General features: G+C 40.7%; 3 protein-coding genes and 1 long non-coding RNA gene across 4 annotated transcripts in view; 3 read left to right on the forward strand and 1 right to left on the reverse strand.

The window, feature by feature from the left end:
- Positions 1 to 3585, forward strand: part of LOC306920519 (AP-2 complex subunit alpha-2-like) — a 32583-nt gene extending 28998 nt beyond the window's left edge. The window contains exon 23 of the mRNA XM_079497320.1: positions 811 to 3585. Coding sequence (XP_079353446.1) covers positions 811 to 888 — 78 coding nt within the window. The 3' untranslated portion in view covers positions 889 to 3585. The remainder of the gene's footprint in view (positions 1 to 810) is intronic.
- A 1742-nt stretch (positions 3586 to 5327) lies between these two features.
- gtf2a2 (general transcription factor IIA, 2) lies at positions 5328 to 9735 on the forward strand. Its single transcript, XM_079497323.1, has 4 exons — positions 5328 to 5620; positions 6657 to 6761; positions 7468 to 7594; positions 8740 to 9735. The coding sequence occupies exons 1-4, from the start codon at positions 5549 to 5551 to the stop codon at positions 8763 to 8765; spliced, it is 330 nt and encodes a 109-aa protein (XP_079353449.1). The 5' UTR covers positions 5328 to 5548; the 3' UTR covers positions 8766 to 9735.
- LOC306920523 lies at positions 9385 to 10547 on the reverse strand. The gene is made up of 2 exons (XR_013789668.1): positions 9998 to 10547; positions 9385 to 9908 (listed from the first exon to the last, which is right to left on the reverse strand). It is a non-coding gene; the product is annotated as an uncharacterized lncRNA (long non-coding RNA).
- Positions 10548 to 14214: 3667 nt separating this feature from the next.
- LOC306919682 (transient receptor potential cation channel subfamily M member 1-like) overlaps positions 14215 to 15958 on the forward strand; it is a gene marked incomplete at its 5' end in the record, with an annotated part of 80592 nt that continues 78848 nt past the window's right edge. Inside the window, 2 exons of the mRNA XM_079496237.1 lie at positions 14215 to 14286; positions 15712 to 15788. Coding sequence (XP_079352363.1) covers positions 14215 to 14286; positions 15712 to 15788 — 149 coding nt within the window. The remainder of the gene's footprint in view (positions 14287 to 15711; positions 15789 to 15958) is intronic.

The raw sequence follows: 15958 nt of genomic DNA on the forward strand, positions 1-15958 counted from the left end.
CTCGTGGCGACAATAATCATTTGTAAAAATCACAGTATACATTATTTGACCCGCCTCAACCTGGCCCGCAAATAAAGTGAAAATGTCATGACTCGGCCCAGCCCGACCTGCGGTTAACCCGCGGGACCTGCGGGTTACAGGTCGGCCCGCGCAACACTAACACACGCACCCACACACCATGGCGTTGAACTGCCTTGATTCAGTTGATTGATTGAATACTTTATTAACAGTTTGCAGAAAAAAGCTCAGTAAAGTGCAGTTCAATACAAGGTCTGCTAAGAGGATCTCTGACCCAAGAAAGATCTGTGCCAATGGCGCGATTTCTCATGTTTAGCTACTTTTCCCATCTGTTCCAATGACGACATGCTCGTCATTTATTGATTAATAATGATTCAGATTGATATTGCTGATATTTTACCGTATAGTAGCGTCCCTGACACTAGGCAACGCTCGCTTCCGCTGTGGTCCGTCAATGAAATGTTTTCCCTCCGTCAACTTCCATTATGAGCGTGATCTTTAGCGGCGTTTTTCTCTGAATTGAGGTGATTGAACATGACGCCGATCTTAGGAGCTCAATAATAAAATCTGCACTACCTCACGGTTACAATATAACGCTACTGATGAAAGTGAAAGTAGCGACCGGCAGATCAGTAATGGCCGATAACTACTTCCGGTTCACTGGGGTGAATTACAGGGTTTTCAAAATAAAGGGCCCAATGCAATCTGTTGGCAAGGGGAGCCACAGTGCCATAGTCAATGGTAGCATCAAATGAGATAATGTGACCTTTGACCCCTGTGTTGTGTCCACAGATGTATCGTCTGACCTTGAGGACCAGCAGAGACACGGTGTCCCAACGACTGTGTGACCTTCTGTCCGACCAGTTCTAACACACACACACACACACACACACACACACACACACACACACACACACACACACACACACACATAATTCACCACATCACCCTGTATAATCTCTCTTCATGTCACCCCATACCCCGTCCCCTCCCTCCTCATTTAGATTGGAATTGATACAAAATGTACAGAATGTAAATTCTTTTGGTTTTGTCTTTTTTATATATATTTTACTTATATATAAATGTATATGGAATGTCTGAGTTTTCTGCATGCACGCACACACATTTACTAGTATTTCTTCTCCAGTATGTATTCACCACTGTGCCTTTAGAGAAGCCGCTGCACTGAGACCCCGTTGGTACTAATATAATCTCAACCCTGACCGGGGGGTGCCCCAGGGCTCTGTACTTGGCACCCTATGTTTTTTCTTGTGCTTTGTCGTAAAACGGAGCCGATCTACAAGCTCACAACATGCGGTGTTGTCAGGCGTTGAACGCCAGATGAGATTACTTTTTCTTTTTTCTTTTTTTTTTCTTCCTTCCCGATACTGATTCCGATACCGAGTACAACAGATTAACAGATTGTAGAAATTGTACAGTTCAACGAAAGTACAGATCAATACAAAAACTGCTACGAGGATCAAACCAGAAAAAGCTCCTATGCAACAAAATAAATCATTACATACAGTTAAAAAAAGATAACATGGGGGGGGGGGGGGACTTTCACTTTTTTACAGGGGCCAGTTTCGAATTGCAGCCGCCCGTAAGTGCTCTTTGAGGGCGGTTTTGAAGGAGTCTAGGGATTCACATTTCTTAACGGCTGTTGGTTGGGCTTTCCACATTTGAGTGGCATAGGAGCTAAATTAATTTAACCCCTTGTTGGAGCCGAATTGGATTGAACATGGTTTGTGGAACTACCTACCAGCTGGGTTTACTCTACCTCCTGAGCCACTGCCGCCCAGAGAATCTATTACTTTGCTTTTGTGTGCTGCTTAAAATTGTGTGCGTTGCGAAGCGTTGTGATCTTGTAGATAGCATTTTTTGTCCCCTCTTTTTTCGTCGTCAAAAAATTAGTGAACCAAGTATAGATCCCTGGGGGACACCAGGTGGTTTGAATGTACCTCTGGCCTTTAGCTTGTTTGTTTATGGAAATACTCCCAGGCGCCCACCAGGGGGGCGTCATGCCATCTCATGTCACTTTGTTCCTTATTAGTAAACTAAAACACATGTCCCTTATTTATTGAACTGATAACTTGATAAGAGACACACTGTTCCTTATTACCGGTAAGTCGATTACCAAATCAGTTATAAATACGGCTACGGGGTCGACTACCAAATCAATTATACCGGAAAATAAAGCCATCTGTGTCACAGTTATCAGTGTGACAATGACACCATGTTGCCTTGTGTGAGTCTGTGACCGCCCCTTCCTAGAGTAGCCTCGCCTGTAACTCCAGGACGCTGGAGCTGTTTCTGAAGATCGTATGGAATGAATGTGTAAAGGTTGTCCTGGTATCCTAACCAGGACTTGTAGTGGACATGTTCGTCAAATGTTATTTTTAAATGAGTGGTCAATAATATTACCAAAAACTCAAAATGAGAACATTTTTTTTATTTTATTTTTTCCATATACCGGTTTATTTTTATAATCAAAGATTTGTCACAGACATGGAAAAGTCTCACTAGATCTAGTTTTTTCTGTTGGTGGTTCTCAAAGTGTGGTCCTGGGACCCCCAAGGGGGTCCTTGAGTTCCAGGGGGTCCCCATGCAGCACAATGAATGAGTACACATGGAACCAAATGGACGCTTACAGGTCTGTAACTGAGAGTGTACAAATGGAACCAAATGGACCCTTACAGGTCTGTAACTCTGAGAGTGTACAAATGGAACCAAATGGACCCTTACAGGTCTGTAACTCTTGAGAGTGTACAAATGGAACCAAATCGACCCCAGGGTAATGCATTTACTCTGTCTCTCAGAGGATTGCTGTATACAGGTTGTTTACTGTACTGTGCATTTCAGAGGAGATCTGTAGACAGGTTGTTTACTCTGTATCTCAGAGGAGAGCTGTAGACAGGCTGTTTACTCTGTATCTCAGAGGAGAGCTGTAGACAGGTTGTTTACTCTGTATCTCAGAGGAGAGCTGTAGACAGGTTGTTTACTCTGTATCTCAGAGGAGAGCTGTAGACAGGTTGTTTACTCTGTATCTCAGAGGAGAGCTGTAGACAGGTTGTTTATTCTGTATCTCAGAGGAGAGCTGTAGACAGGTTGTTTACTCTGTATCTCAGAGGAGAGCTGTAGACAGGTGGGTTACTGTGTGTCTCAGGAGAGCTGTAGACAGGTTGAACGTTTCAAGCTAATGGAAAACTACAGCCTTTGTTTCTGTTTTCCGGAAAGAAAATGCAAAAATAAAGTATTCCCCTATCCATTAGGTGACTGAGTACTATAAGTAACTAGGAGTGCATTTAGTGAACTGAGCTGCTCTATTATAGCTCATTATTTTAGGGCCATTTATTATAGTGGTTTTGCCTTTTTTATCAGTTGTATTGTGTTTTGTAGCTTTTCATTGTGTTTGTCCTTGTTTTAAGTATTTTACCCTTTGATTGTTTATGTGCTGTTTTAATTCTCATGGTTGTCATGCTGCTCTGTAAAGCACTTTGTAACCTGGTTTGGAAAAGAGCTACAAATAAATGCATTATCATATTATTATTATCTTTTGATAATTTTTGTATTTATTTTCTAACAAGACAGACAGACACTAAACTAAATCACCAATGCACATAGGTGGCCATACACAGGGACAGCTAGAACAATGAAACGATAACAATAATAATAATAGTAACAATAATAAAATAAAGAAAAAAGGGAAAAAAACAGTAGGCCTAAAGACAGAGAAAACAAAATTGATATATGTGTGTCTGTGCGTGTGCGTGTAAATATACTATAGCTAGTAAAACTCATGTGTCAGCAATATATAGGATTTTCTTATTTTTTCTAAAAGAAAAAACAGACACTACAGACCAGTACAAGACAAACAAAACAAACGCAGACAAGACAGTCAGTCAGTCAGACACATCATTGTGATGGCATTGGACCTTTTCACGTCCGAATCACTATGCTAAAACTCAACTTGAGCCACAAACATGAAAAAATCACACTTGTGCATGTGTTCATCACAATGATGACATCTGATGTCAACATGATGTCCAATCATTGACATGAGCACATTCTGTGCTCTAACACACACACACACACACACACATACACACACACACAGTCACACAGACAGACAGACAGACAGACAGACAGACACCGTCTCCACACCTTAGCGCAAAACGGTCTTAAGCTGCGCACTTCTTAAACTGCGCGCAGCTTAAATTCTGAGTTTTTAGACAGCTGGTGGATGGAAAAGAAGCTCCACCTCCGCGGACTTTTTGGGCGGAGGAGAGCGTTTCCGGGAATCTGGCCGTCGCGCAAGTATTCCGCGGAGGTGGAGCTTAATTTCCATCCACCAGCTGTCTAAAAACTCAAGCTTTAAGCTGCGCGCAGCCGAGAATTTGCGCAGCTCTTTCGACAGTGTGGCAACAGCTAGACTGTCACCGTCTCCACACCATAGCGCAAAACGGTCTTAAGCTGCGCACTTCTTAAGCTGCGCGCAGCTTAAATTCTGAGTTTTTAGACAGCTGGTGGATGGAAAAGAAGCTCCACCTCCGCGGAAGACTTGAGCGGAGGAGAGCGTTTCCGGGAATCTGGCCGTCGCGCAAGAATTCAGCGGAGGTGGAGCTTAATTTCCATCCACCAGCTGTCTAAAAACTCAAGCTTTAAGCTACGCGCAGCCGAGAACGTGCGCAGCTCTTTCGACCGTGTGGCAGCACCTAGACAGACACAAAGCTGTGAATAGGAGTGGCTGCACCGCTAAAAAAGGTTATTGAAAAAATAAGTTGGCTATTAAATATCATGTAGTGCAGGCCATCAGAACAGTTATTATACATATTTTGGTTATATGTGCATTTGTCGTTCATTGATTTATCAACCTCATCATTTGTCTTTCATTGATTTATCAACCTTATCAGGGGGTCAGCTAAAATATAAGATTATTTTGAGGGTCACAGCCTGAAAAGGTTGAGAACCCCTGCATACAGTTCCACAATATTACACTATTAATTACAGTTCCTAATTTACAATTTAGTAATTTCGCAGACGCTCTTAATCCAGAGCGATTTAGGAGTAAGCAAAACAACACAACAGAACACAACACAACACATGGTAATACATCAAATAGATAGAAATAGTCATCCATGATCATAAGAACAACACACAGTGATAAAGTTTAACCGACTCTATTGTTCTAGTGAAGTCTCATATTTTAGGTTTGTTTTCATAGATATGGCCGCTTGTTTCACTCACAACATCTGGCAACCCTGAACTGAACGCAACATTCTGGCAACCCTGAATACGCAACGTGACTCACGCGTACGACCATAGAGCGTACGACTCACTTAATTTTGGTCCTCGTGTTGTTCCGTAATTCTTCTGCGGCTGCGCGCTCTTTGAACGGGAAGAACAACAAACAGTGTTGCTTCATATCATCGCTTTCACACAGAAATAAACCCTTTAAAACTGTTTATTACTAAATAATAATTTAAAGGTAAGGGTATTTTTTATATTGATACTACTCTTCGCCAGGAGGATGGCCTATCAGCTATACAGAAACACCACCCTAGGAAACAGTCTGCAGGAGAGTCTGGACGAACTCATCCAGGTAAAACAGCGTATTAGCATTTAGCATTGTTCTTGTTACACAAAAACTGTTGACCCGTAGAATCCCGCACTTCCCGCCGTGAAACGACGACAAACTTCACCCAGTTCGACGGCTCACCGATTGCAGCGTAACACAGTGTTGGCTGGTTAGCTATACTGTTAGCTGCGTCTTATGGCCACTGTAAAATTATTCTACCTTAATTTATATGAATGGACAGTGGCAGCTATAATAGTGTTTTTAATGAATACCTTATGTAAATAAGTTTATAGTTGCAGCAGGTCTATTTCGAATACTAGTGCAGGTTGTTTAGCTACTAAGCTAACACTGCTAGCCTGTACAGTGTACAGACTGCTGCTTACATCTATTTATCTTATGAACTACTTATAATTGTATTCATTAATGTATCATTTAAATACCCACAAATAAATGAATGCATTATTATAAATTAATTAACTATTTATGATTATAAACATTATTTTTTATTTATTTAAACATTGTTTATTGTTGTTTTTTTTTATCACAAATAGACACTGCTGACATTTTTCACAGGAGCGAAAAGGAATAATAAAACAGAACTTGAAATGTACTATAATTCTGCAAACATCAACCAACAACAACAAAAGAAACATTTAGCAGAAGTCAATCCATAAGCAGATAAATGAGAGTAATCCAGGTAAGATGTATCAGTATCCCAGAGAGTCGATAAGATCACTACAGTTTATGAGGCATTATCATTGCGGAGCATATTCAACACATCAACATTCATTAAGAGTTGGATGAGACTCGAAAGGTCTCCAGAGACCAGTGAATAGGTTTTCAATGTAATGAGTCCCGGGATGCAGGAATGGTCTTTTAGATGAGTCCCAGGGACATTTTATGACTCCCACTTCAACTACGTTAGGACTAGGAGTCATATTTTTCCATTAAAAAAAATTGCAGCATTTAGTTGGCTGGTCAGTTAAGCACAGTAATACCATGGTGAGTACACCATAGTTATTATTACGGTATTATTATAATTATTATTATTATGTTTCAGACTCAACAGATCACACCTCAACTAGCTCTACAGGTGTTGTTACAGTTTGATAAAGCCATCAACACAGCTCTGGCCAACCGGGTTCGAAACCGAGTCAACTTCAGGGTGAGTACAAGTACTGTAGTGTCCTACTATGTACTATAACTTTATATTAAATGTAACATAGCATAACTTAACTTCAGGGTAGGCGTTCTATTCTACTGTTTAATATCCTAATATCCTATTAGACATCTGTCTGTCTGTCATAGTACCCTCCCCCTTCCGCTCCTCACTGGCTTGACCTAACCTCGTGTCACCATCCTTTCCACCTCGGAGGAAAGCCTGGCTGTGTTACTATTGCAGTGTGATCCGGTCGGGAGCGGATGATATCTCATGTTATGTTGTAGTCACTGGTTTGCACTTTGCAGTCATCAAGCCGGAACCCTCAAACCAGAACTTCCTTTCTCTCAAACCGGAAGAAAAATACCTTCTCCGTGGCCAGCGATCATAATTTATCTACGCAATAAAAGCCTTGATGCATTGCGGCGTGGTCTCGCTGATTTCTAAAATACAAAATAAATATAAATGTGAGTGTGCTTTCCAGAGACTATTTAGTGTCTGTATACCTTTCTTATCCTACTGGGAAATTATATTCTCAGAGAGTGAGTCACACATATGGGCACAACACTGACACAGACAGATGGTTAAAACTAGTGCTATAACAACGGGCACAGGTCTAGTAGTTTCAATGTACAGATCATTACATGTAGTTCTCATTGTGTTCTCTAGGAGTCTCTATATAATAACATGTAGTTCTCATTGTGTCCTCCAGGGGTCTCTCAACACCTACAGATTCTGTGACAATGTCTGGACGTTTGTGCTCAATGATGTGGAGTTCAGAGAGGTCACTGACCTCGTCAAGGTCGACAAGGTCAAGATCGTAGCCTGTGATGGAAAAAGTAAGACCTGTCTGTCTGTCTGTCTGTCTGTCTGGCTGCACAAGTATGGAAAGTATGGAAATGTTTGGAATAGAGTAGGGATGCAACTTAATTCAATTAGTTGCTTACCTTATCGATCGATTAATCAATTCATTTCTACGTGTCATTTTTAGGACCAAAAGGAAAAGTTTTGTCCGAGACAAATTTTGTGCAGAAACATAATTGCTTTGATGTATATATCATTAACGAGCATCAGCTGGACACAGACACACACCGGCACGGCCAGAGTCCGTGTTCCCACAGGGCTCATTTTCCCTTACCCTAAATGCAGCGCATCTGTTGATAGTGGGAATGAGGCAAATTCAAGGAAACAAACAGCAGAGGGGGCTGTTTTTCCTTTTTTGCCGATGGGTTCCCAGATTGAGCTACAGCTCACACCGGGGCTCCACTGCTCCATCGGGCGTGTGCTAATGTCAAGGCAGGGAATGTTCCCTTTTTAATCAATGAAGGGTGCTCCACTGCCGACGTTGCGTTCGATGGCTATTAAAAGTACCAAATTCAGTACTCTACCCTACTCTTTAGTGATGCGCAAGTCTGGTTTTATTCATAACCCGCTTTTCAACACCCAGCTAGTCCAGTCCATTCAATTGCTTTCGAGAGAGAGAGGGGAGGGGGGACTGGGCCATTTTCCCAACAATTTACATCTGTGCCGCATTTCGTTCATAATGTTCCAATTGTTGTTAGGCCTACTCACGCTATGGGCCCTTATGGAAGCATCGCAGGTCTAAAATCCAAGTTCATGTTCAATGCCATGCTATGCCATCTGTTTCCAGGTCATATTGTAGTAGGCTACAGTCAACAGTATATATGGCTTCTCCAACAGCCGAACGGTCGGCGTCATTATCTGTCTAGCCAGGACTAGGCTATTGACATCAGATGGAGACCTCAAAACAATAAAATAAAGAAATATATTTAGGCTAAATTTCATATAGAGAGAGAGAGAGAGAGAGCTGCGTTTAGCTGCGGGTCAACCCGCAGGACCTGCGGACAACGGGCCGGCCCGTGCACCACTACTACTCTTATTTCTTTTGAGAAATGTGGTGTTTATATCGTCGGAAGTTAAATAACCATATTTTGTTTGTTTGGTTTTTTTTGCTTGTTTTTAGACACGGGTTCCAACGCAACAGAATGAAGCTGATTCTACTGATGAAGACACTGCTGTACTGGACTGTAGTCTCTATGCATGGACGTTTCCATTTTGGAAATAACTCTTCCTACTTCTGGGGCTCTTCCGACTTCCTTCACAGGTGTGTTGAAGTCCTTGAAATTAAAAAGTTTGGGAAACGCTGTACACTAAATAGAACCGAGCCTTAATTGGTATCATGATCATCGGAAGTAGGGAAGGGGCCCGGAAGCGAGCATGGAATCTTCTTCGGGTTTGAGTAAGGACTCTCTGTGATTGGCCAGTTTACGTGTGCAAGGACACGCTGTGATTAGCCAGTAGCGTAACTTTGAGTGGCAGTCGAGGCAAATGCTCTTGCCCTCACCAGAACATAATTTACTATTCTTTCCTTCACAACTCGAATGGGGTTCGAGTCGGATAAACAAACTTTGCAACATTCGACACGGCAACTCACGCTCTGTGGTGTCTCTCATGGCTCAAGTTCGCTTGAGACGGGCAGCTCTGTCGCTGTCTGAAACTGTACTTTATCCCCTGCTACTAGTAGGAGTGGGACGCGACCATTTACTCGAACCAGAAGAGAATTCCATGCTCGCGGCCCGGAGGTAGGAAGAGTTTTTTCCAAAATGGCTGCTGTGCATATTCCCTATTATTATGATCTATCATTTGTTTTGTACAGGACTGTATAATTATTATGATCCATCATTTATTTCGTACAAGACTGTATAATTATGGTCTATCATTTGTTTCGTACAGGACTGTTTATAATCTATAATTTATTTATTACAGTCATTTCGCTGAATCTAGCTGTGTGTAAATATGACGTCAACAGACGTTCTGCAGATGGAATCCACCAATCAAGGCCTTGGAATTACATGACTTTTCTTTTTTCATATAGCACATATCAAAGTAATTTCATAGGATGAAGTTTTGAGTTAATTACAAGTTTGTCTTTTTAATAAAATGGTAAAAATGCACAACAGCTTCTAATTTGTCTGGTATCATTAAGGGTCGGGATGTTTATGATTTTAAAGATTCACATTCCTTAATGGTTCCTGTATATTCCTTTATATACCTCACTGGTTATCAAAGTAAGGGCCAGAGACCCTCTGGGCTACTTGAGGGGGTTCCAAATGGACCCTTACAGGTCTGTAACTCTGAGTGTACAAATCAAATGGACCCTTACAGGTCTGTAACTATGAGTGTACATGTACAAACCAAATGGACCCTTACAGGTCTGTAACTCTTGAGAGTGTTCAAATCAAATGGACCCTTACAGGTCTGTAACTATGAGTGTACAAACCAAATGGACCCTTACAGGTCTGTAACTCTTGAGTGTATAAACCAAATGGACCCTTACAGGTCCCTGAGTGTACAAATGGACCCTACAGGTATGTAACTCTATGAGTGTACAAATTAACCTTTACAGGGTCTGTAACTCTTGAGAGTGTACCAAATGGACCCTTACAGGTCTGTAACTGAGAGTGTACGTAAGGGTCCATTTGGTCACTCAGACTTATGGTGGCCTTTGAAATGTGAAGGTTTTAGAACCACTGGTATTGTAATTGTATATCTGTCAGACATGAAGTCCACATAATTAGCTCTGACAGTGACAGTGTGATTAAAAACGCTTTTGAAATGTGATGGAACCCATTCCTGGTTCCTCAATGTTGGATGGATTTGGTTGTTCTCCCGGATCCTAGCATCGGTGTGGGTGAGCTGAAAAGCCTGTATATGCACGTGATGATGTTTCATTTACTGTAAACAATTTTGTATTTTTATTAAAGCTTCAGTTGTTGATGTTGCACTGTCAGTGATTCCCAAACCTTTTAGCCTGGAAGCGAAATTTGATTAAAAAAATCACACCCTTGTGAAGTGAGGGGCGCTAATATATTAAAGTCTAACTCATGTTGATATGGTGCTGTAAAAAAACGGTGTCAAAACAAACATTAAATTCTCTTTATAGTTAATGGCATTTAATGTTTGTGTTAGACAAGATGACGTAAATCTTCCCTTCATTGTCAATGGCGTTTTTAAAATAAACTAACTAAACACAAACATTAAACCTGTATATAGGAGGGGCTAGCACCCCCCAAATATGTAATCTAGTACAAGCCTCATCTTCAGCTTGTAGAATGGCCGTTTTCACTTCCACTTAAATGTTACATTTATGGAATTTCTTTCATTTTATTCATGAAATTCTTTGGAAAAATGGTTTTTCATTTATTTTTAATGTCTGATAAAAACTGCAGCACGCAGTGATATTAGTATCGCTACAGCCAATGTGCTATAGTTAAAATCTAAAATTACATGGATGCTTCCTAGTCTTAATGGGTAAAAGAGATTTCCCTTTCAAACATGTTTGGGGTTATTGTATCGTCTACTCTGGCTTTGTGAACACCCCCAATAGGTTTAAGTTGCTTGATTCCTATTTGGATATTTGATATTCATTTTAACAGACTGAATACTTTTAATACAGATTGAATACTTTCTTACATGTAAATAGCAACAGTCAAACACTTGGTCTAAAAGGATAGCACTCTTTCTCCCTCTGCTGACTGAGTGAGAGAGGTCATTGCCTCTGAGCTAACCAGGGTTGCTACTTGCTAGTACTATACCCTTAAATCCATCCATTTTAAGGTCTTAAAAATGCCACACACAAAGGTCATATAAGATTTAGCACACATTATTTTGTGCTTTTGTATTACTGATGCCTGTGTGTGCGCTGCAAGTTGAGGAAAGAGGAGACGAGCCGAGGGAGAATGACATCTGAACTTTTTTCTACTCTACATTAGGGCATTAAGCAACTAGTCGACTAGTAAATCCACTAGTCGACCTTGTTGGCACTAGTTGACTAGTTGATAAAAAAATAAAATAGGCTTTTTTCCCCGATTTTTCTAGGCCTCAAGATCAAGTAGATTATAGTTATAGTCACCAATGTACACAGTTTTTAAATGTACAAATATTTATTTCCAAAAATAATAATAATAAACATAATAGGTAGTTAAACAACTAGTCTACTAGTAAACTAGGCAACTAGTAAAAATGACGAAGTGAATTCCCTACTCTACATGTTCAAGAACGCACCAGGTACAGTCACTTCCAGATCTCCTATTACCACCCATCCAAAGCATTCTATTCTATAATGTCTGGGATTTATTTTTCTAAATACTCAAATGCGCTTTACATGTGTGGGGCCTGGGTGAGATGTCTCCATCTAGTGCCCACCACAGTACAAAGAAAAAGGAAAAGGCCTTTATATAATGGCCTGCCCAACACCAGTGGCCAGGCCTCATCAAGAAGAACATTTGACCAAAAAATCTCACCAAAGTCTCACCAAAAAATAATATGCTGCCCTTTTATGATGTTTGAGCATCCAGTGCTCTATGTATCTATATATATATATATATATATATATATATATATATATATATATATATATATATATATATATATATATAGATACATATTATATATATATTAGTTAAAATCGTTATTTTTGTGAATGTATCACTGCTACACAAATTATCTTCTCTGAGTACTTTCTACTTTTGGTACTTTACGTATATTTGACCATTTCTACATTGCCGTATTGATACTTTTACTTAAGTAAAGCATGTGAGTACTTTTACCACTGGTCTTGTCCGTACAATAGTAACCAAGGTTAATCTGTTTGACCTGTGTTCCATTTAGTGCAGAATGAAATGCATTTCATTGTGATATTGAACAGAGCAAACCACCCTGTCCTTAGTGCATATATAATCTGTTAACCTGTAGAAAGCCACATGCAGTTGTCCAGTTGAAGGATAAGCCTTTATGCTGGATTATAATTATAATCCACCAAACATATACATTAGTGCAGTTATTGTTTAGGGTAGGTTGGGCTGCCCATAACATACCGTATGTATGTGTATATATATATATATAGGCCTATTGTTTTTTTAATTACTTCCGTCCCACTTTTCCACACAGCTATAGTGAAAATAGTCGTTCTACAAGCTCACAATGTATTCATGTATTATCTCATCTGTATTTCACAAGTGGTGGAAGTGTGTGTGTGTGTGCGCGCGTGCACGCGCAGGTTGTACATAAAGCATTTTAATAAATTGTAGATTAATGGGCTCAGCTGGATGGAAGGATGGATAACCAATATCCAGCTTTTTATATTCATTCTATTGAATGTTATTTGATTTCATTCCAGGTTAAGGTTAGCTGAAAACCGGCCCGTTGAGAGCTCTCAAAAAGAAAAGAACAAATGGGCCCTTACATTTGGCTTCATTTTACACTTAAGAGTTACATTTCTGTTAAACATCTGCATTACTTAATTAATTTACCAGAAGTCTACACAAAAATAATTGTTATTTTGATCAACGTTTGCCTGTTATTTCCTAATGGTACCACATCAATACAGCATGGAATTGAGGACAAAATCTTATCCAACGATAACATATTCTTAGTTTTGGGTCTGAGAGGCTAAATGTCATCAAATGGTGGTAAATAATGGACCTTAATGTGAACAGGGTTATTATACCTCTATAGTCATGTGATCAAGACAGATGTTTGATTCTTCATATTCCATCCTGATTGGCTAATTCCAAACATTGTCGGGCCACAATTACAACCTGCTGACCGAGACCTGTGCACTTTTTGTAGTTTATGTATTGTTGTATTGTTGTATTGTGTGTGTGTGTGTGTGTGTGTGTGTGTGTGTGTGTGTGTGTGTGTGTGTGTGTGTGTGTGTGTGTGTGTGTGTGTGTGCGTGTGTGCGTGCGTGCGTGCGTGCGTGCGTGCGTTGTACATCTGCCAAATTGAAAATGTACTAATCATTTAAAAAAGCAAATATCAAATGCATATGCATGTGATAGACCCCCCCCCCACCTCCACCACAACCCGCATGTCCACTAATCCTGATGAGAGAGAGAGAGTCTATACGTTAAAGCTGTGCTGGTTGACATCACATACTGTGATGAAGAGAACAGTATAAGTTCAGGAATGGAGACTGTTTGGATGTTAAACTGGACAGACTGAATATAGGTAGTTCAGACAGATAGACAGATCGATATCTATAGACGGACAGATATATCTATAGGTAGACAGGTTTCTTCTCCACATCCACATGTTAGAGTTTGCTTTTACTGTAAATCAGAACACACAGTGTTTGTATTCTATCTACAGATTGGAGTTCTGGAATTACTGAGGGATTCATCAAGAATCTGCTTGTTATTGAAGAGCCGAGACCTGAGGACTGACAATACCACACATGGCTGGTTTGCTGGCTGGCTGGCTGGCTGCCTGGCTGGCTGACTGACTGGCTGGCTGGCTAACTGACTGGCTGGCTGACTGACTGACTGACTGACTGACTGACTGACTGGCTGGTTGGCTGGCTGACTGACTGACTGACTGACTGACTGACTGACTGACTGACTGACTGACTGACTGACTGGCAGACTGACTGACTGACATGAAGAGGGTCAGTAGTGGCTCAGTGAAGCGTTCGTCCATCAAGCGGAGCACGTCCACTGGATCTCAGAGGGTAAGATCTCACCCTGAGTGGAGTGACTCAGGGCTCTATACTAGTACCTTTTATGTTTTTGAGGCTAGGCCCTCCAACATCTGTCTTTCAGACATGATGTCATGTGGCAGCCAAGTCTATGGACTGTTAATCCTTGTTTAGTGCTCTAAACGTGACTTCATGTGGCAGCCAAGTCTATGGACTGTTAATCCTTGTTTAGAGCTCTAAATGTGACTTCATGTGCAGCCAAGTCTATGGACTGTTAATCCTTGTTTAGCGCTCTAAACGTGACTTCATGTGGGAGCCAAGTCTATGGACTGTTAATCCTTGTTTAGAGCTCTAAACGTGACTTCATGTGGCAGCCAAGTCTATGGACTGTTAATCCTTGTTTAGAGCTCTAAACGTGACTTCATGTGGCAGCCAAGTCTATGGACTGTTAATCCTTGTTTAGAGCTCTAAACGTGACTTCATGTGGGAGCCAAGTCTATGGACTGTTAATCCTTGTTTAGAGCTCTAAACATGACTTCATGTGGCAGCCAAGTCTATGGACTGTTAATCCTTGTTTAGCGCTCTAAACGTGACTTCATGTGGCAGCCAAGTCTATGGACTGTTAATCCTTGTTTAGCGCTCTAAACGTGACTTCATGTGGCAGCCAAGTCGATGGGACATTTAATGTTTGTTAAACAAACTTTGACGACGTGTGATGTCATGTGGCCAATATAAATGCATCGTGTGACTGGTTTTGTTTTATATACAATAACTATATACATTGTATACATTCACTGCCACTATATGTTACGAGACATGAATGCAGTGTGCGTTATTGTATATTATACAATAACGCACACTGCATTCATCTCTGCACTCTCTCTCTCTCTCTCTCTCTCTCTCTCTCTCTCTCTCTCTCTCTCTCTCTCTCTCTCTCTTTCTGATAGAGGCAGTATTTCTCTCTCTCTCTCTCTCTCTCTCTCTCTCTCTCTCTCTCTCTCTCTCTCTCTCTCTCTCTCTCTCTGACAGTATTTCATATTTAATATCCAGTAAATGATACATAGTCTTATTTTAATCCTTATTATCCAGAGTGAATGTATGTTGTAAAGAGCTCCACAGTGAAAGGTTAATCACTAAGGAGGGATCACACACACACACACACACACACACACACACACACACACACACACACACACACACACACACACACACACACACACACACACACACACACACACACACACACACACACACACACACACACACACAAGCAGGGGATTAGGATCATGTTGCTTTCTGAGGATTGTTGCATAAAAATACATGTTGTGTGTAATTAATTACATCTCATATATTAAAACAGCTTTAATATGATGTTAATTAATGCAACATTGTGTTAATTAATAGTGTTATTCATGTTTAATATGATGTTACATTTTTTTTAATGATTTTATCCCTCAGATTCAGAGAGTCTGGATCGAGAGAAATTTCCAGAAGAGAGAATGTGTCCACATTATTCCTGGCAAAGATACCAGCAGGTACACATGCACAAGTGCGCATGCACGACAAGCGCGTGCACGCACGCACACACACACACACACACACACACACACACACACACACACACACACACACACACACACACACACACACACACACACACACACACACACACACACACACACACACGGTTGGGTGTTCCCCATTT

The sequence above is a fragment of the Electrona antarctica genome, assembly GCF_951216825.1.
Source record: "Electrona antarctica genome assembly, chromosome: 3".
NCBI classification, from domain to species: Eukaryota; Metazoa; Chordata; class Actinopteri; order Myctophiformes; family Myctophidae; genus Electrona; species Electrona antarctica.